General features: G+C 36.2%; 4 protein-coding genes across 5 annotated transcripts in view; 1 reads left to right on the top strand and 3 right to left on the bottom strand.

Annotated features, from left to right (window-relative positions):
* LOC139776811 (uncharacterized) overlaps nt 1–5,219 on the bottom strand; it is a 29,090-nt gene extending 23,871 nt beyond the window's left edge. Inside the window, exons 1-3 of one of the 2 annotated variants that reach the window (XM_071713766.1) lie at nt 4,950–5,219; nt 807–1,782; nt 29–128 (exon numbers count right to left, since the gene is read on the bottom strand). In XM_071713766.1, the coding sequence (XP_071569867.1) occupies nt 29–128; nt 807–1,044 (338 nt within the window). In that variant the 5' untranslated portion in view covers nt 1,045–1,782; nt 4,950–5,219. The remainder of the gene's footprint in view (nt 1–28; nt 129–806; nt 1,783–4,949) is intronic. The other variant, XM_071713767.1, reaches the window with a different exon arrangement.
* A 2,020-nt stretch (nt 5,220–7,239) lies between these two features.
* Nucleotides 7,240–9,173, top strand: Pym (partner of Y14 and mago). Its single transcript, XM_071713702.1, has 3 exons — nt 7,240–7,429; nt 7,813–7,906; nt 7,980–9,173. Exons 1-3 carry the CDS (start codon nt 7,399–7,401, stop codon nt 8,497–8,499), a joined length of 645 nt encoding a protein of 214 aa, XP_071569803.1. The 5' UTR covers nt 7,240–7,398; the 3' UTR covers nt 8,500–9,173.
* A 4,030-nt stretch (nt 9,174–13,203) lies between these two features.
* LOC139776785 (cytochrome P450 6B3-like) lies at nt 13,204–14,594 on the bottom strand. The gene is made up of 4 exons (XM_071713701.1): nt 14,588–14,594; nt 14,120–14,341; nt 13,697–13,948; nt 13,204–13,585 (listed from the first exon to the last, which is right to left on the bottom strand). Exons 1-4 carry the CDS (start codon nt 14,592–14,594, stop codon nt 13,419–13,421), a joined length of 648 nt encoding a protein of 215 aa, XP_071569802.1. The 3' UTR covers nt 13,204–13,418.
* Nucleotides 14,595–19,273: 4,679 nt separating this feature from the next.
* On the bottom strand, nt 19,274–21,197 carry LOC139776810 (uncharacterized). Its single transcript, XM_071713765.1, has 4 exons — nt 21,189–21,197; nt 20,807–20,929; nt 19,905–20,547; nt 19,274–19,615 (listed from the first exon to the last, which is right to left on the bottom strand). The coding sequence occupies exons 2-3, from the start codon at nt 20,879–20,881 to the stop codon at nt 20,317–20,319; spliced, it is 306 nt and encodes a 101-aa protein (XP_071569866.1). The 5' UTR covers nt 20,882–20,929; nt 21,189–21,197; the 3' UTR covers nt 19,274–19,615; nt 19,905–20,316.
* Between the last annotated feature and the right edge of the window lie 677 nt (nt 21,198–21,874).

Below are 21,874 nucleotides of genomic sequence, written 5' to 3'. Positions count from 1 at the left end.
CTTTCGCAATAAGCAAAAATTAGCATACCTGACGCCGAAGGCGATCCCCAAGGCGATGATCAGCGGTAATAACGTCGATATGCATGCAAGCAAAACGGTCTGTATGTCTGAAAAGTTGGCAAGGATACCTGAAATACAATAATCATAAAATTCTTGAAGCGAAAGTATACGATAATAACTTGAATCTTTTACTAGCTGATCCTTTCGTATGATTATCCTGTCAGAGCTTATTCGTATCGCGCACGGCGTATCGACAGAAACGGATATGTACAAATAAATAAATCTGTGGCGATTACAACGACGCTGGTGGTACTACACACTAATGTCTCGGTTTATTTCGAATCCTTTTTCATGCACAACTGAATAAGAAACGATTCCTTCAAAAATCTGTTTTCAGTATTTATAAACGGAAGAGTTAAAAACGTAAACTTCTCATAAACAAATGAGTAAACTTCATAAAATAGAAATATCGTTTTCTTTATTAGTCTCCATCACATTTTTCAGGATTAAGCTTTTGCCGGGTAGAATTGAATTTTTGTCATGATAAGTTTATCTGAAAACGGACATCTTCCTGAACCTTCCCGGCCCTCGCTAGACGACATTTCCCAAGTGACTTTAAGTCGGCCGACTTTGAAATACAGTCAGGAGATGCGTCAAGACGGCTTCGTTGAAAATCCAACGTCTTAAACCTTTCGAATGCATAATTAATTAAAATTCGGACCGTGAAGAGGCGACACCACCCACACTTCGCTGTCTTTATCAAACACTTTTATATAGCTTTCTTCGCGGTACACCGTGCTACTTACTGTGATCGAGCTCGTCTTGCTCGACGAGATACTCCGTCACGTTGTGGACGCGATGGTGAGGTTTGATAGTGGTGACGACCGCAGGGTCGCCCGTCATCGCTGCGGACGGATTAGTCGTCTCGGCTTTGAACGCGGCCGCGACCACGTTCGAAGGAAGGAATGTCATCGACGTGAGATTCAGCTTTTCCGCCGTCGTTCTGTCGTACGCTGTACGATTCTGTGCTATCGTTTCCGCCATCTCGATGCATCACCCAAGAGATCCAATCGGTCCAAGCGAATCCGCGTCGATCGCGAATGATCAGCGGCAAGGGGCCAAGGGCAAAGCTAACGCACGGGTGGTTACGCGTGCGTTTGATCTTTTGTTTCCGCGATCATCCCGCCTCTCTGTCTCCCTTTGACATTTCGCTACCACGACTAATCCAATTGCGAGTCGATCTATCGAATTTAATTCGGTTTTCCCTCTCTCACTTCAAAAAGATACGCGGAAATTGCTCGCTGATAGATTAATGCATCGGAAACGTGTAGGAGCCTTACATTTTCACGTGCGTGCGTATATATATGTACATATACATGCAATCGCCCACGCACGTCATTTCATCTCTGTGAGCTTTCACGTCGAACTAGACTATTAATGCGGTACGAGATCGTCGTTCTGTCACCTTTACTTTAAATGGTAACGATATCAAATGCAATGTTAAAAACATGGTGATAAAGAGATAAACCTCTGTCCCGACTCTTTCCTTACATTATTAAACGTACTTTTTGCCGCTTTATCTCGCGCTTCAGCTGTCAAATAATACGTTGAAAAAATAGCGGCTTACAAATTACATTGGGAAAAATTTACAGAATAACGATCTTCTTCATCTGCATTCACTTGATCCTCTTTTTCTCGTCCTTATCATTTGCCTTCTCACTGTTCGCATGGCCGTCTGTCGTAAAATTTATTCTTCTCTTTCTGGCAAATCTGGATGCGTCACTGCAACAAATTTTGTTTCTCTAGTTAATTAAAAGTACGATCTCAGAGTTGTATAATATTTGTGACATACTTTCATTTAATTTTCTAAACGCAAAACGACATGTTTTCTTCGCCCTACCTTTAAGATACTCTACAATCAATAAATAATAAATTAAAGCTTCAAAGGTCGACGATCGAATCAAGTTTGAAAAGTTTTAAAATAACAGAACATTTAATTAACTTTGAGCCAACTCTTCAATTCTAGCTAAAGTTTAATCATCGAGCTAACATTTTGATAACTGTTAAGATTTAATAATCTCTTGCTAGAGAGACCGAGCGCGTACAATCTAAAGAGGCCATCATCGCGGTTTACGGGAAATTTCGGAGCATCTTGTACGGGGAGATAGGCGCTTCAAGATTCCACAGTACTGTAAGCGCCTTATGTAGGCTGTAAGCCCGCGATTATGCCAGCCGATACATACGCAAGCGACACGCCGCGAAAATCATCCAGGCGACGACGGGGCCGCCGCGCGCCGTCGTCGTCGTCGGGCGATGGATATTCGATGTACTCGATACGCTATGTAGCGCGCATAATGCCGCTGCGTGCTGCGATATATGCATGCCGTGGCCTGTTTGACGGACCTCGGCTTCGGTCTCGCAAAGTGCACCGTAGCAACGCGCGCGCCGGCAGCATTCTATGCAACGAGGGCAAGGGTATATGCGGGGATAAAGTTCAATCTGGCGTTAAACGTGCCCGCTGCATCGCGGTTCTCGTAACACCGCGGATTATCCTGTTCGGGACTGCGGCGCGATAAAGTAAAAAATCGAAGCAATCCCGCGGTCCCGCGCGCACCCCGTATAGTGCCTTCGTATTCGGCATTCGATAACTCGGTGGGATGCGAATATTCGCAACCTCTGCTCTACTCCGTCCCACCGGCACCGATGCAAGCTGTAAACTACTGTACGTGAATATTTAATTATAAAATCATAACGCGTAAACAACTTTGACCGACGAGAGCATTAACATTGCAAAATTCTTAGCAGAATATTCTGTACTGCACATGGTTATTTAATTATAACAACATTCTTAGCGGAATATACATATATTTTATCAGTCAAAATACTTATATTATGCTTCTGCATTTAGATATTTTCGTGTCTTTAACGGTCTTCAAAGTGCGAAATCAACCAACTGATATATAAGAAAATTCTATGTGAGAATGCTATTAGAAAATGCTGTAGAAAAATAAAAATATTACTATAAAAATACATGTACATAAATTTTGCTATGGATATAATTACGCATTCTGGGATAAATAACATTCTTAACATTCTTATATATATAGAGTTCTTTCGCTATTTTCTGGCTTCGTGATGGTTTAGCTTAGCGTTACAAGTTTATACGGACATTTCGAAGAAGAAACTGTCGCAGAGAAGCGGAGTATGCCGCAGTAATTACGTAAGTTTTCCGGGACTCAATTTCGCGGCAGATTGCGGGACTCCTGGAGATGGGAGGGACGGCGAATAGTCCGGATCATAAGTCAGCTTCTCCTTCCGCGGATGACGATCCCATCTTCTGGCGCGACGAGGCAGTCGTTTCTCATACGCCTCGCCTGCATCGGTGCAATGTCCGATGAAAAAGGGGAGAATGGGTGAGGGGGGAAGAGGAGAAGGAAGAAGAGGAGGAGGAGGAGGAGGAGGAGGCTGCAAGGTCCAGGACCGCAGTTTGGGTGAAGCTGTTCGACGCGTCACGGCAGCTCTCTTCTAGATTCTCCTGTTTTCAACCCTCAATCGGCTGCAAGGCATCCGCAACAGGCGATCGCGATCATTAAAATATTTACTTCGGAATCCAAATTGCTTTATACAATTATCTCGACTAGTTGAAAATTCAGCAGCTTCACGCTCGCATGTACATTCGTTATCCCTGTACTATTATGCAATTTGCATTACAACTCAGCTGGATATTACAATTTTTATCTTGAAGCCAAGCGGAACGACGGAAAAATGTAAAATTAAAAATGAAAAAATAAAGACTTGTTTATTATTCTTTTCTCCGACCCTCTCTTTCTCTTTCTCTCTCATTGTGCAGGTATGTTTTAATTAGATCTTAATCGCAAAATTGCACAATATGTATACAAAATTTTACTAGAGAATTATATTTGCATTCTTCTATTTTCATACAATTTTAATATTCACTTTGTCTTTTTAAAACTTGAAACTAGCCCGCGCTTTTTCAATTTAGAAGCATACAATATTCTTATAATTTACTATAATTCCTAAGTAATAATATATTAAAAATTAAGTATAATTTCCTATACGTTACTGTACAAATGTGCAAAGCAAGTTTTTCAAAGCAACAATTTGTACAAAATAGAAATATTTTTATGTTCTGTCTAAATTATTGCTTTGTGAAAGATCGGCCTTGTGTATTTTCGACTTTATTTTTGCCTTTCTCCAAAAAACTTTATAGTTTGAAGTGGAATGCAATATTAACAAAAAGTTACGTCATTTTGATTTTTGATAAAGTGCCTATTCAATAATTATCCCAAATTTATCTTTAGCTTAGTGCTGCGTTCTATAATTTTTTTAGGATATGCTACTTTTTTATCTTCTATCGTTTATTTTAATCACGTGCTCATACTGTGATTTAAACTTAATAACAATAAAATCAAATAACTAGAATTTTATGGAATTTAGATTTATAAATTAATTTTAATGCTTCCCCCAATTCATCCATGCGTTTCCACATCTATCAAGTACGTAACTGGAACAAAATCATATGTAAATTCATGCAAAATGCGATGCAACAAAATATATTTGCATTAATTGACCGCCGTGAACTTCTTAGAATCATTCGCTGCTTAACAATGATTACATAAGCCAGGACCCCCCGTACAGGCGTCACAATCAGGAGACTTTTTTAAGTCTATCCGCTGCATTGCTCCCGTGTGTGACCTTAGAAAGTGACCAGCCTTTGAACTTATATCTATTGAACGGTACGCGACGCGCGGTTCCATTTTTTTCATCTAATATGCAGTGACCTTTAAAGGGACGTTGCAAACGAGTATGAGAAACGCGTACGAGAAATCGAGTGCAATAAATCCACCTCTTCCCCTAATCGAAACGCGTGTTCGATTGTCGCACAAAGGCGAGGCACTGGTTGACGATTCGTTTATGCGCCTACGTACCAATTGCGGTTTCCATTTTCCGGCGCGGGGCGATACATTCGGATCGTGCACGACCCGAAGACGGAGCGAGGGACGAGCGGATTCGGTGAGGAATCCCGAGATCCGGGACCACACAAAGTAACGATCGTAACCGGGCCGGACGTCCCGGTGTACCCGGGGACAACGAGACACGGGGAAACTGCACACACACCTCCGATCGAGCCGCGGTGGACTTGACACGGGTCGCGAAAGGGAGGCTGCGAAACTGCGAGATGAAAGCGGAGCGCAACCCCCGGTGCGCGCGCGCAGCATCCCCGGAAGCAGCCCGGCTAGATCGAGGGGTAGCCCTCGGGAACGTTTTCTCGCGACTCCTCGAATCAACGCCGAGATATTCTTATCCGCGGCCCTGTTTCCTTGACCCTTATTCTAAATGCCCCGTAAAAAGTCAAAGATCAAAATTGTTTGCTAAATAAAATTCCTGAAACTCTCCTTGTTTATATTATTATATTTTTTCAGTGAAATTTAATCTTTTATTTTCTTCAAGAACAATTTATAGGCTTTTTAATTATTAATATTTAAAATAATTAGTATTGCTAGTCAAATTAATATTAATGTTATTCAAAATAAACTCTTATATATATATATATATATATATATATATATTGCCTTTTTTTATTTATCACAATATAAAGAGATTAAAAAAAACACAAATATAAATAAATGAATTATACACACTGAACTATTTTGCAACATAATCTCTGCAAAAGAAAACGTTTACATTTCTTACATATATTTTAAAATATTTTGTTGAAAGTATCTATATTATATATATATTTTTATTTTTCTCGAGTATCTTGAAAGAAGCTAGTACACTCCAAATATTTCTAAAGCTAACAATAAGTGTAAAAAGTTAGAGCTTCTCATTCAAACTCATCGTGGGGAAGGTCAACTCTGTCTTCGTGACAATTAACGAATGAGAGGAAGTGCACACAACACTCTAAAAAACATCCTGTACTGGCGTCAATCGTGCAATTAGTAAAATAGAGCTCTCGTTTTGAGCCGGCGCAATGACACGTGACGCAGGTCCGATATTCAACTCGCAGAATCCCAATTTTTATTTTAAATTACATGAAAGACCCTATACTTATAGGACGAAGCCTAATTGATCTTGACTTGCTTACAGAATCCTAAACTACTTTGATAAAAAAAATTTCTTAGAATTTCTCACATAATTTTTCAACTTCTTTATAAATTTTATAACTTTTTAAAAAAATTCTGGGATACGAATTAAAACACATAATTTTTCGACTTCTTTATAAATATTATACCTTTTTAGAAAATTTCTTAGATACAAATTGAAACACTTAAAAAATGTTGAGAAAGTCCACATCTTTTATACAATTCTTTATATTTAATTTTGAAATGTTCTAAAATTTCTTATTCTACATTTTCGAAGGAAACTTATAAAATCTGAAGAAATTTAAGCTATTTTTTTAAATCTTTATAAATTTCAAATATGAAAAATTCTTAAAAATATAAGATAATACGAAAATCTTTTTTACCATCCTTTATAACTTTAATCTTTGTACAAATTTAATCCTCGCGAATATAATTTTCTTCGATCACTGGTCTAGTTTACACCGATCACTTGATACGCATATTAAATAGTAATTAAATAACTAATAAATTAGTTCGATTATTGGTTGATCAGCTCAAATATACTATTTGATACGCGTATCAAGAGATTGGTGTAAACTAGGCCATTGTGGAAAAAGGCTCATCTATCTCTCAGACATACAAACATAAAAATCTCTGGACTTTTTTAATTAAAAATAATACAGCCGATAGGAACAGGTCTATTTGGCATATTTATATACAGTTACGTTTTTTTACAATGTTAATAGGAACCGTGTGTAAATACACACCCCGTAAGATCTACAAAGGTGGAATTCTCAAAGATAATATCTAAGTTTAAACCAAATTATACCAAAATGTAGGGATACCTACTTCAAACAAAATTTCGCATCTGAGTATAATAGTAAAATAAAGTATACACAGGCTTATATTCATTGTGTTACAGAAGACCATTAGAATTAGAAAAAACAAGTGTACATAAAATATTTGTAAAAATCGGATCCTACCAACTATACAAATTAGCTGCTCCCACTGTCCCAGTCAGTCCCAGTGGTCCCAGGCGGATATGACGCGTTAATTAAATCCGTGCGAGGGGGCCGGGGCCGCGCGACCGGCGCGACTCGAAAACGAGGCCGCTGGCGACACCTGTCGGGCGCGCCTCGCGACCGAGACCCGTACGCCACCGGACCGGAGCGGAGCGGAGGAGACAGGAGACCGCTCCGGAGGGGTTCTGCTCCGCGTACAAGAGGCTGCAGAATGGCACGCGGATAGTCGAGGATTTTTTACATTTTATTTACAATTTTCGCGGACGCGCGCTCCCCGCGAAGCAATTGCGATGGCGTCGACGTACATCAAGGACGAGACGGGTAAGCGCCGATCGCTCGCCGCGCCGCGCGAACGGGCGTACCCCGCGGCCGCGTTACCGCGCCGGCTCTAACCTCGGTCGTTGTAAACAAGTGTAAAACGATCGGTTTCGTGTAATAATAGACCGTTCCCTTTTTCCACGCGCTATAGTTAGGCCGGGTCAACCTCGGGGGAGTCTTCACGTGTCCCGGAACGTCGCAGCGTGTTCCCCCTAGGCTGATTACCCTGCTAGAATTCTCGCACTTGCGTTAACTATAATGCATTTTTTTTTTTTAATTTAATACAGCACTCGAGATGTTCTTGAAATTTATAAGTGGCCAACGTCAACATTTTGCAGAAATGTGATTAAGAACGCTGCGACTGAAACGTTCGGTTATTGTTTCAGGTACGTTTATCCCGGCGAGTCAACGACCCGATGGCACGTGGCGCAAGCAACGACGTGTGAAAGATGGATATATTCCTCAGGAAGAGGTCCCATTGTAAGTAATCGCGATATGTTCTTTAATATCTTGATATTACACATTTCCTATCGTTTTGTTGTTCCCTTTGCAGATATGAGAGCAAAGGAAAGCAATTGATAAAGAAGCCTTTGTATCCTGTGGGCGCGAGTCCAGAATTTATAGCCGAACATAAAGCTAAGCTGGAGGCTTTAGCGGCGAAGAACAAAGTGATACCCGGCACGCAAGCGAAAACCCAAGAGGGATCCAAGAAGAAGAAGAAGAAAAGCAAGTCTAAAGCTGTGGAGCCCGTCGTCGAAGGGTTGTCCAAAATCACGATCTCAGAGCCCGAATTTCATAAAGAAGTTCCAGGCCACACCGACAAGCCGCTGTCTACTGCGAAACAAACCACGACAAACAACGTAGCTAAGGACAATTCAAACGCCGCGCAAAAAACGACGGCCGATCCGCAGAAAAGATTGAAAAATCTTCGCAAGAAAATTAGGGAAATCGAAATGTTAGAGGATAAAATCAAAACTGGTGCTCTGAAAATTCCTGATAAGGAGATACTCGACAAAGTCGCGCGAAAAATGGAAATCTCTAGGGAGATAAAAAGATTAGAGGCTGCTTTATAGATCCATATCCAATTGAAACTTTCACACGAATTTGTCAGTGCCATCGGAAAATGGTGCGACTGTAAAATTTTCACAATCCTATTATATGACAGAGGCAAATCTTTGTTCCTTTTGACGGTTACATTACAGTTTTAATATTGCATCTTGTATTAATCATTTTTTTATTTACTCACAGTGTGTAGATTGATAATATTGATACATACATTTATATATATATACCGCGATGATTATTTAATTGTCAATGATTCTGATACTTGAGCAAAAACTTATACACGCATCTATATGTATATAAGAGAACTTACGTGAAAGTTTTAATAAAAAAACGAATGGAGTTTTCGTTAAATGAATTATCCTCAGCATCACGTCATGATTCAAAGCGGTTAAAAGAGTAAAATAAACAACCAGTTTTAGATGAATTTATATTAGCGGTCACGATGATCTGAAATACATGTAGACATCTGTGAGAGTGTTTTAATGAGAATTATTAATGCATTTAATGTGATAAGATAAACTATCGATTTATAATATTTATAGCGAATAAACCCGAAATTATATAAAAGTAAAAATCGTCGCGCTTTTGTGAGAAAAATAAATGTTCTCAGAATTATTATCCCATAAGTTTTTGTTAATAGTAATTTTATTATATCAATAAAGTATTGTATCATAATTATAAATTATCTCGTGTAATTGATTTTTCTATAGGAAATGTTTGTGAATAGTCCTGTCAATTTAAATGCATGTTCTATTAATATAACAACATGTACGTCTTTTTTTTTAAGTTTCGTTATTAATTTTTGAAAAATAACTTATTGATAGTACATAAAGAAATTAATTAAAATTAAATTAAATGTTATGTTTCTCATAATTACTAATGGACTATACGTACATATCGCACTCAGAAGTAATGTTAAATTAGGATACTTCGAAATATTATTAGACTGATGTTTTAGAATCTCTTTCCACATGTTTTCAAAATTTAATGTGGAAAGATTCTTTTTTTCCTCAATAGTAAAATCATGATATAATGCAAGCCATTCTTCCTTTAAACTATTTTCATCAAAACCACTCAGGGTTTTTGTGATAAAAGAAATATTGAAAGATGTTTCTCTGTTGCTGTCAAATAAAGTTACAGAGAAGGTTTAAAAACTTGTAATTTATATAAAAATACATCATGCATTGGTAATCTTTTTCTAATTTCTTCGGCAGCGACGACATAAAATTGCAAACAGTTTTGTCGAATACTTGGAATTACATCTCATCTGCATGTCCTTCTGTGATTAATTTATCAAAATATTTCTCGCACTCTGATCCTAAATTAATATTGTTAATAGGTTTATGATTTTCCTGCTCAGAAAATATTATACTTGTAAGTAAGTCTTTTAATATTACTTCAGGTTTTAAAAAGTTTTCAGAAATGTCTATAAGAAACTTAAGGGATTTACAATGCAACAAATGTATTCTTGTTTCCGCAGCTTGAAAGAAAGCATTATAAGCGTTAAATAAATTCAATACATATTTTAAAAATAAAAAATATGCTTTGACTTCTACATTATTCATTATGGATAATAAATGCATCCCAGACTTATTTGTTTTATCGCTAATGACCATTTCGTTAAGAAAATATTTTCCCAGATAGCACAGTGACAATTAATTCCGTCATAATGCCGTCATAATGCCGCCAATGACACGTCTTTCGTGTATATTGACGGCATTATGACGGCACTATGACGGAACTATACGTCATTTAACGTCACTGTGCTATCTGGGTTATAGTATCCCACGACTCGAGTAATCTGTCGACACATAAGTAATGTGAAAACAACCGAGTGTCGCATAACTTCAAAATTTTGCGATTTTTTTCTTGGAAACATTCGCAAAATTCATCGAAAATAGCTGAACACTTCGGACTGCCGTTAAGGTGGTTCTTGCATTTAGGTCAGAAATAGATAACCCGGAAAATATGATATTAAATGAAAGGTTAACGTTTCTAGAGTGTGTCTAAAAAATTTCGAATTTTTTTACCGCTTGGTTCCGGAGATATATGTCCGTAAACTTTGCCAATTTTACATGGTGATAATAAGGAAAGGAGGGTCAGATCGCACATTTATGGAATACGTTCATACTTCTCGAGTAGATGAACGAATAAAAAACTGTTTAATCGATGCAATAAACATTTCTAAAGATGACGCGACACCAAACTGATTGACCGTACCGTATATAAATAAAGCGGAACTTTCGACAAACTTTCGGAAATTTTCGACGTTTTGACACGACACGAGAGTCATGGCGGCCGTCTTGAGTGGCTGCTTGGCAACGTCGCACGCGTCAGCTGACGCATAAGACACGTGTCCTACCATTCTCCCACCGTTGAATGGAAGTTATAAGGATAACATATCTTTTTCGGCAGTTGTATAAATATATTCACTATCGCGGAATTCTAGAAATTGTGACGTATATTTTTTCTATTTTAGTATATTTTATTCTTTACCGGCGTGATCATATTTATGGTTATATCACCAACTCTAGTCAAATTTGTGACTTTGCTCTGATATTTTCAGTTTATTGCAACGGTTAAATGAGAAAAAACCTTAAGGAATAATTAATTTTAATGTATGCTAATTTTTACATACTAAATCATTCATATTTGTCACTAGTAACAATAGTTGTTTTTGTGACATCAAATTACTGCAAGAACCACCTTAATATAATTTGAAATTTTTCTGAGGAATTCTTCACAGAATGGAGGTATTTTAGCGCATGCAGCGTGCGCAGCTAATACAGCGGAATGGCATGGACATGAAAATGTTAATAAATTTTTACACTTTTCTTGCAGTTTCTTTCTAAAAGATAAATGTTTTCCTGTCATCACAGACGCATTATCGCATGACAGGGGAAGAAAATATTTGAAAACGGAATCTGCAGTTTATACATTTTGTATTTAAATGCATTAAATAATTTTTCTGCACTAGAATCTCTTGCATCAATATCAATTAATTTTACTAATTGTGACCGAGTGTCTAAAGTCTCGGAATCAACGTATCGCGTACAAAAAACGTCATCCATTTGTCGTTGATGTAAGACCGTGGGTGAAGCTATTAAACTATATGTCATATCTGAAACGTCATTCTCACCTTTTCGAAAGTGGGTATTCCTCTATGAGCGAATACGGAGAAATCTTTGATAAAAACATTTTTAATTAAGTCAGAATCTCTTACAATAAGAACAGGTGTCGTTCTAGCGAATATCCCATGCAATCAATGGTTCGTCTTCGTACTCGTTATATATTTTTGTCAAATAATTGTCCGCGGATATCTTCGAAAATATAACATCTTTGAAATTTCCAAATAGTGGTATAGATTGTGGACCGCGGACGCCGCGTGATTTCCAAAAGTCGAAGTTCGACGTAAGGTAATAATAAAGAGTGAGCGTCAACCGACGATCTTGATGTTTCTTGAGATATTGCGGACTGCGGAGTAGAAAAACGAGAGAAACAAGAGATTGTTTTTATTTTTTAAATATAAGCACGTGGGAGGTCATCGACGTCGAGCGGTGCACCTCATCGCTTACTAACTTAAGTAGCAAAGTAAGAATAAAAGCGAACACAAACACGTTAATGTTGTTTTGACGATTATCGAAGTGTACGATGCAGAAAAAAATAATGTGATGTACATATACATAACACACCAACAACGCAGTGTAAAACTGAGCCGCTGTTCAGAAATCGAGAGGCTCGCTGTTAAAGAAGCGCACAATGCAGTAATTGTTCGGACGCTCGACTTGTAACGCACAATGTAGTACTTAAGAGATATAAAGTGAATAATAATTTTTCATTAATATAATCGGTGTCGATATTGTTTTACTCGTCATTCCGATGTTTCGGGGAGGAGAAAATGCCGCGCCGGAGAGTCGAGAGATCGATTTCTCCATTCTACTTATACTTTTCCATTCGAAACGACTCCAATTTCCGGCTTCTTCGTCCGACGATGATGTGCGGACGTGTAACAAAGCGACTTCTTTCTATACATACATGCGAGAATAAAATTTCAGAATTTGTTATTTTTCTTCTTTCTTTCTGAAATTGTCGATTTGATTGTTGGAACAAGCGATAAACGTGACGTACGTATACTGTCGTACTTGAATACACAGGGTGTCCGCGGTCTTGAATGCGAATTGCATTCGCGATAATGCCACGTATCAGCTCGTAAATGTGCTTGCACTAGCGTTCGCAACAATGTGACCGTTAATACTAACCTGTCGCCATCCAAGTCGTGCCAAATTATAAGCGGAGAGAACGTGGACGAATGTAATAATTCGAAAACGTATAGAACGTATACGTTTATACGTATAGAAATAGAGACAAATACGTAGAAGAAATTACATTATAAAAATGTTATAACACTCAGATGAAATAATAATTCTGATAATAAATTAAAATAAAAATTGTTTACGAGGGCAATACTTTTTAATCAATCCAATGTCTTATAACGAATGTCCAATAGAATGCTACTTCTGAACTGTAAACTACTACATGAAAGTTTTGAAGTGTAGAAGAATAGTAAATAAATATTTGACATGCGCAAACATTTTTTATATTTACTTTGCATATTTCATTTTTTATATGTAATAGAATACTTACATAGAAAATACGGAAAAGATGAGTTTAAAGAGATTATATAATATATTACAATTAAATTTAAACGACTTAATTATTGTCTGACTGATGTCGCGATGAGAAGTTACTATACGATGTCAGTAAAATAAGTACTATATTGCAGTGGGAAAAGTGACTTTTATTATTAAATTTCTTGACAGAGATTTCCTTCACTATTTTTTATATACATATGTTTTATAAGAGGGAAAGAGAGAGAGAGAGAGAGAGAGAGAGAGAGAGAGAGAGAGAGAAAGAGCTTAAATTAATCTCAATTAATTTTAATTATTCTCAAATATATTCCATCCTTTGGCGTTAATACAACATCTCTGTCATTGACCGCATAAGATACTTGCGTTTTCTCACAAGGCTCGACTTTGTAGTTTCGTAATATCTTTATGAGCCCAAGTTTGGTCTGATAAACAGCGAAACGGGAACCTGAAATAAAAATTAATCGTCGTGTAAACCAGATCACAATTAAAAATCTTTTCCGGTTGAAAATGGCGCTAAGAGAAATGAAGGGTGACATTTAAATTAATTTCACTGCACCAATGCAATTTCTTTGTCCATCACCGAAGGGTAGATAAGCCATCGGATGCCTGCTTCTCACAGCTTCCTCATTAAATCTTTCTGGATCGAAGACATCCGGTTCTGGATAAATGCTCGGATCTTGATTCATAGCGTGAAAAGGAATCCATATTATTTGGCCTTTTGGTATACTAACTTTGGTACCATTGAAAGTATAACTTGACATCGTTTTTCTCATATAGGAAAGCCCAACTGGATACTTTCGTAAGACTTCTATATTAAAAATAGTTCAATCTATCTGTTTAAATGCATTTATACGCAATAAAGAACTACAATTTATATAGTTTTATCAGCGATGAAATTATTATTATAATGCCGCTGCAAAGATCGATGTAGTCACGCGGTCCTTCCATTATGTAATTTTTCTTTTCGAACGACATATACCTTTGAATACTTTATCCAAATAATTTATTTCCTTGATGTTTGCATATGTTAAATTGCCACCATGTTTAATATATTCTTGATCAATTTCGTCACGCAAGCTGTCCTGCACTTTCTGATTTAAAGCCAGCTCGTAAAGCGCGTTAGCCATCGCCATCGATGAAGTTTCATAACCAGCAGCGAAAAACACGAATGCTTGAGAAGCTATCAAACTGTCGGTCAAATCTAAAAAAATACGAATTATCTTTCAATTTCCTACCTCGAATGTTAAGAATTGCGAATAATTTAACTGTTCACAAAAAGCACTTTGTTTAGATTTTTTATAAAACGTCTTAAAGTATGCGCACCCTGTCGTGAGAAGCGTACCCTCTTTCGGGGAATATGGAGAAATCTTTGATAAGAATATCCTTAATTAAATCTGGATGTTTCACGATAAGTATGGGCGTCCTGCCAGCGAATATCTCAACCAACGGTTCATCTTTGTAGTGGTTGTACAGTTTTTTTATATATTCGCTCATGGATATCTTTCCAAGTCTAACGTTTTTGAAAGTGCCGAATCCTGGTATCAGTCGTGGACCAGGAACGCCGCGTGATTTCCAAAAGTCGAAAGTCGACGTGAAAAAATAATAAAGAGCGAAAATTACGGCGGCGATACCGCACAACATTTCGAATGGTTCCATTGCCCTGCGAATGTCAATCGATTATCACGAATAATCTTTATTGAAGAAATAGAGAAATCAACCTATTAAATAAATAAATTTCCATCTTGAAAAGTTATAAAGTTGATAAGATTCAAACAAAATATATGCTTAATAACGTATAATAATGTTATATTAAATGTTTCAAACGTAAGGCTCATGAAGAATACGCGTGAGATTCGATTAATGAAGATATGAGGTGGGATTCTGTAACTCCTTAACAGTTTCGATATCGTTGCGCAGCTCTTTTTACCATTATATGATTTTATTTCATTTTATTTCATTTCAATGGCGCAACAGTCCGAATCGGACCTAGGCCTCCCCCAAATTCATGTGCTTGTGGTGCGCACACAGGTTGTACACAAGCACATGGGACCTACGCTGTTGCCTTTTGTAAGTTACGTTAATATATGTGTACAAATAGCTAGCTAATTAGAATTTTAAAAAATTAGATAACACTCGATGCTACTTTGTATACAAAACTATTTCATTCAATATGCTGAATAAATAAATTTTAATATTACATGTTGTATAAAACTAGCAAACCCCACAAGCGAAACATGACAAAGCAAATAATATTTAGTAAGAAGTAAATAAAAGAAGTAGATTGCGCGAAAGTAAATAAAACAAAAGAGAAAATTAAATTAAAACTCATAATTTCATAGGAGTGCCAAGTGAAATAATAAATTCAACGTCAAATTAAATAAAAATTGCAAGAAAAACAATATATCTCGTTCGAAAACGTGTAAAATAGCTTTCTTGTATTCTCACCTTTTTGCGAATGGAAAGTCCTCTATCAACAAATGGACATGGATAAGTTTTTGATAAGGACATCCCTAATTAAATTTGGATTTTTTACTAAAAGAAGCGGTGTCTTCTTGTCGAATATCCCAATTAACAGTTCGTCTTTGTCGTCATCGTATATTTCTGTCAAGTTATCACCCGCGGATATCTTTTTCAACGTAATATTTTTAACATTATCGAATCTTGGTATTAGTCACAGGTCGCAAACACCGCGTATCTCTTAAAAGTCAACGGTTGACGTGAGAAAATAATAAACAGCGAGAATTACGACACATTTCGTGATACTGCACAGTATTTGGTAAGTCCCATTTTTTTGCGAACGTCAATTGATTATCACGAATAATCTTTATTGAAAGATAAAGAAAACAATGTTCTGTTATATAAATCTATTTAAGAAATTGTAAAATATATTTGATAAAATTGATAAATTTGATAAAATTGAAAGAAAACGTGTATCTTTGACGAAACATGAAATTAACTTTTACTTATTTTACGTCAATTTTTTCTATGGCTATATATATTTTTGATAATAGCTGCCGTTTGGACATAATATAACTTTTAATTACATATAAATTCAATTGGCATTTTTTAATACTAGATATCACAATCACAGACGTGCGCTACGCGCGTGCTATTTGGTTAAAGCCAAATGTATAATATTAAAATATTATACAGTTACTATTACACTATTAATCTCTTAAATTTTTCCTTTATACATATATATATTGTATATATAAATTAAAATTTTAAATTTTAAATTTAAAACTTAAAACCTTTAAATATCCTTTGATATATGTGCAGACCTGTTTTTATCTGATTAAATATCTGATAGAAACAGATCAACCTATAGAGGCCCACCACCACCCCCGCCGATTCCGATCGGCGGTCCTCTTATTTACAATACTTTTTTTTACATTTTTATCATTTATTTGATTTCTCTTATCAATATATACAATATATATATATACATTTACTTTACAATATATACAACATTATAAAAGAATTACATTATAAATGATTTACATTATAAAATTGAAAATATAATATACAATATTTCCTTTTGATATATAATTACATATGCAACATTCGGTATGCGTACAATAACACGAAATTTTCACAATGTAAAACATGTGATTATTATGTAACGTTTCTTATTATTAATTATTGAAAAATAATTTCTAAGTTTATTTTACTTTATTTTTAATTTACGTGAGCAACTACGATTAAAAAGATCGTTAATAAATTTATTACTAATGTTTCCCAATCAAGGAGACTGTTAGGTAATTATTGGCATACTATACTATATTTTGCGAGACTCAAAGAAAATAACCAGTACGCGAAAAAATAGAGACAATTTCGGTATAATGATCAAATTGAAAAATACACGACGAAACGATCGATTCCGCGAGTCAATTCTGATATATGTAATTTTTATCCTACCTGTTACAACGCGCGCGCGAGTCATTTATAATTATTATTTCTCTACGCAATAATAAATGTCATTTGACAAATATTTAACATTTCGCAATATCACGCTTCTACGATTTCAATTATATAATTGAATAAACTGAACGCAATGTAATTAATCGCACCTGAATCTAATTTCCGTTTTACTTTCAATAGGAACTAAATTTTACAAGCTTTAAAAAATCACGAGCGAAAACCGCGTTATCGCCGCGTTCAGTAGAGGATAACGCGACTGGCTCAATGATTTGACTAGATCAAGATCCCTCCGCCGAGTAGCACGTGTCGGGTAATATCTACATGTGGAGAGCGAGCTGTGCTCTGATTCTGTCGTGTTCCATGGGATCAATCTGAGAAGGAAAGTTAAGTGACCCGTTGAACACCAATGACCCCGTTGCAGGAAAAAAACAAATCTCGGATCTTCCAGATTGCTCATCCCGATAGCAGTCATTTCGGCAGCGAGTTAACGACTCTTTCTAAATATTTGCATAATGCAAGTATTATGCAATTCCCGAATGTTCTCACGATAATTTAATTGGTATTTATCATAACTCCTTATACAAGATCAAGATTCGCGCGCGAAAATATATTCTTCCATTATTAAGAAATACAATTGTTTATTAAAAAAAAACATGGGTAAAATTTCTATCAAAAGTGGTTACAAATAATTATATTTAGAAATAATAAAATACATACATCTTTACTGTAATTTATTATATGTGCGAGCACAAAAGTTCTCAGGTACCGACTATTCGAGATGAATCGAACCGATATAACACTAAGATTTCAATTCATTTCATAGTTAAACATTTATAATATGGTATAAAATTCAAGTTATTTTTAATTTTTCTGTAACATTTAGTCAATTGTAGTAGAATTATTTAAGTAATTAACTAGGATTATCTAAATATTAAATGTAACATTTAGATAATTAGAATTGCCAAAATCTTACTGATATCGGGGTACCCAATCGATTCGTCTCGAATTTATTAAGTGCCCGCACATTTTTAATTACGTTCATCATATCATCACGAATAATTTATTTCAATAAGTATTTCATAAAATTTTATCAAGTGAAAATTATTGACAATCGACTTGTATAACACAAATTTATATACAATTTCTCACCTAATATATCATACATTGTATACGTATTTTTTTATATTAAATAATCTGAAAGAGATTTAAAAATTAATTAATGTTCTAGAATGGCTATATATAAGCTATATATACATAAAATAAATGACGTGAGATCAGAAAAAAAGAAAATTCCCGCACAATTTTGATATTATAATTGAATATTATAATTAATTACTAATCATGTTTTTATAGTTGAATAATATAACATAATTGCAAATCTTTATAAACTTACATATAAAAATGTCTCATTATTTTTCATTTACCAAAATTATTTTTTATATAATATATTCATATATATTACTGCAAAACTGAATATATAAGTGTTCGATACGATCAATTCTAAAATAATTTTAAAAGTTTCAGTGTTTCTCGACAGAATATTTAGAATCTCACGTCATATATTACTTGACTGCCATAAAGCCAATTTCTCAATCAAAAATAGATGGATAGGTTACAAAAAATTAAGGCAAAATCGATGCTTTGTTAAAATAAATTTTAGCAATTAATAACAATTATCACATTTTCTATAAAACAAATTAATAAGACCAAAATATTTTTTACCCTATTTATTCATATGTAATTTACGTATGCGTATTGCACGTACGCTTTTCTTTATGCATACTAATATTCTAAATATATCTATATATTGCTTCCTTGCATCGATTTATATTATATTTAATCTTGGATAAACGTATGGAAAGGAATAAATGGGTATAAATAAAACATTCTAACTAATTCACAATTTTTCCCTATCTACAGATATTTTTTTCAACATCTAACACGATACTTATCTTTTGTTTAAGAAAATAATGTCCTAAAAATAATTTAAAAAAAAATCTAAATAAAAATTTATTGACTACAATATATTTAAAAAATCATGACCTTAATTATCCGAGTATTATTTTATTTCTTGTATCTCTTTTTTGTGTTTCTAAAATATTTATTACTCTAACTGTAAATAAAATTGATCTAAGTAACAAAATTTCAAAAATTTAATTTCCTATGTACTTAAAAATTTTATTCAAAAGATATTTATAATAGAATGCGGCAGTTCGTCAACATAACTCGATGAACGATGATGAGCTCTTTGCGAGCTCCGTGCATGCGAAGTGTGCGAGTATTTCCTCAAGCACAATCGCACAATATATTGATAGATAAGTAATACCAAGATTAAATATATCCCATAATCAGTTTTAACCCATCCATTTTAAGGCAACGGATCTACGAGATGTAATATTTTCATACTAAAAATTATTGTAATTCGACATGTATATCGAGATATATTTTTATTTGATTATTCGTAGATTCGTTTCCTCAATACAATAATTTCTCATTGACTCACCGATATGATGCGCAACGGGCGGAATTATTCGGCCACGTAGCTACGGTGATACTGTAACATACAAACATAAGATTTAAATTAAAAAAGCGCTCAAAATAATCAACATTTTAAAAGTTAATTCTTACGCGTCTAATTCGTCTTTCTATACAATATTTAGCCAATACAATTATCTATTTACCGAAAAAGATCTTTACTAGAATAAAATTTTAAATAATCTCTCTTTCTCTAATTACTTCTAATTTATCGAGATAAAACAATTCGAATAAATAAAAACGATTAATTATTAAACGATTAAAAACGACGAATTATTAATTTTATACAAATAAGAGGTGATACTTACCCCAAGGTTGCTCCGCCGGTGCCCGATGTCTCTCTCAGACCTCCTCCTCCTCTCAGGATGTTAGGCCTCCTCCTCTCATCGCACAGGACACTCGCGAGAAACACTCGCGGAAATAAACTACAATCGCGCGCGGACTAATTATCAGTAAATGTCTTTCGCGCGATACTGTACGGCACTCCCGTAAAGTCAACGAGAAGAATATTCCGCCAAGCGTACCGTAATATTCTTCAAATATATATATATATATAAAATCAAGTTATCGATTTTCTACCACAGATTTTTCGTACAAATTTGAAAGAGTCGCGACGCCGATTGCCCCGATTCGTTCCGCGTTCATCACTCTGCGTTGCGTTAATGACGACGAAATGTTGGAAGATCTTGACGCGAGATACTACGCGAATCAAGTGGACGGTTAGTAAAGACTAAAGACACGCAGTTGATTAATCAAAAACACAGTCAAAATTAAATATCGCACGCACAGTACGGTATCGAGCACGTAAATCTCGCGAATGTAAAACTGTACTATTAATACTTTGCACAACTTTGATGCCTCTCCCAGGCCTCCACTTTCTCTCACGCTGCTCGGGGTGTCCCTCGTGTTCCCTCGATGCGAAGCTGATGCTCCTTCCTGCGTGGATATTTTCTGTAACATAAAAATAAACAAATCGATTAAATAATTGTCACGCGCATCAAACATCTTATTCGTTATTCCGATTAATGTTTTCCTAAATTACTTCTTCGAAAAAAGTCTCTACGTTAGAATCAACTTGAATCAAATTTTTTGATTTATTTCTTTTAACTAATTTATATTCCGAAACACGGTTTAATGTAGCAACTAAATAAAAACAAACGATAAAAGAGATTCTATAATATCTTTAGAAAAAATAAAAAATAACACTTACCAGAAGTGTTAGTACGCCGATGCCCGATGCCTCTCCTAGGCCTCCACCTCCTCTCAAGCTGCTCGAGATGTCCATCGTGTTCCCTCGATGCGAAGCTGATGGTCCTTCCAGCGTGGATATTTTCTGTAACATATAAATAATCGAATCGATTAAATAATTGTCACGCGCATCGAACATCTTATTCGTTATTCAGATTAATGTTTTCCTAAATTACTTCTTCGAAAAAAGTCTCTATGGTAGAATCAACTTGAATCAAATTTTTCAAATTATTTCTTTTTACTAATTTATATTTCGAAACACGGTTTAATGTAGCAACTAAATAAGGATAAACGAAAAGAGGGATTCTATAATATCTTTAGAAAAAATAAAAAGTAACACTTACCAGAAGTGTTGGTACGCCGATGCCCGATGCCTATCCTAGGCCTCCTCCTCCTCTCAGGCTGCTCGGGATGTCAGCTTCGCAGGATTCCCTCGCTGCTCCGATGTCATCTTCTGCGTCGTTATTACGGACCGTATGAGCGAGCGAACGGTATAAATGTCCCGCGGCGCGGCGGGGGGACACGCGACGGACCGTATGAGCGAGCGAACGGTATAAATGTCCCGCGGCGCGGCGGGGGGACACGCGACGGACCGTATGAGCGAGCGAACGGTATAAATGTCCCGCGGCGCGGCGGGGGGACACGCGACGGACCGTATGAGCGAGCGAACGGTATAAATGTCCCGCGGCGCGGCGGGGGGACACGCGACGGACCGTATGAGCGAGCGAACGGTATAAATGTCCCGCGGCGCGGCGGGGGGACACGCGACGGACCGTATGAGCGAGCGAACGGTATAAATGTCCCGCGGCGCGGCGGGGGGACACGCGACGGACCGTATGAGCGAGCGAACGGTATAAATGTCCCGCGGCGCGGCGGGGGGACACGCGACGGACCGTATGAGCGAGCGAACGGTATAAATGTCCCGCGGCGCGGCGGGGGACACGCGACGGACCGTATGAGCGAGCGAACGGTATAAATGTCCCGCGGCGCGGCGGGGGGACACGCGACGGACCGTATGAGCGAGCGAACG

Source organism: Temnothorax nylanderi, unplaced genomic scaffold (genome assembly GCF_030848795.1).
Source record: "Temnothorax nylanderi isolate EJ_2023f unplaced genomic scaffold, tnyl_v1.0 TNYL_tig0129_pilon, whole genome shotgun sequence".
Taxonomy (NCBI): Eukaryota; Metazoa; Arthropoda; class Insecta; order Hymenoptera; family Formicidae; genus Temnothorax; species Temnothorax nylanderi.
Note: the sequence above shows the minus strand (reverse complement) of the source record. Positions and strands in the feature narration are given on the sequence as shown.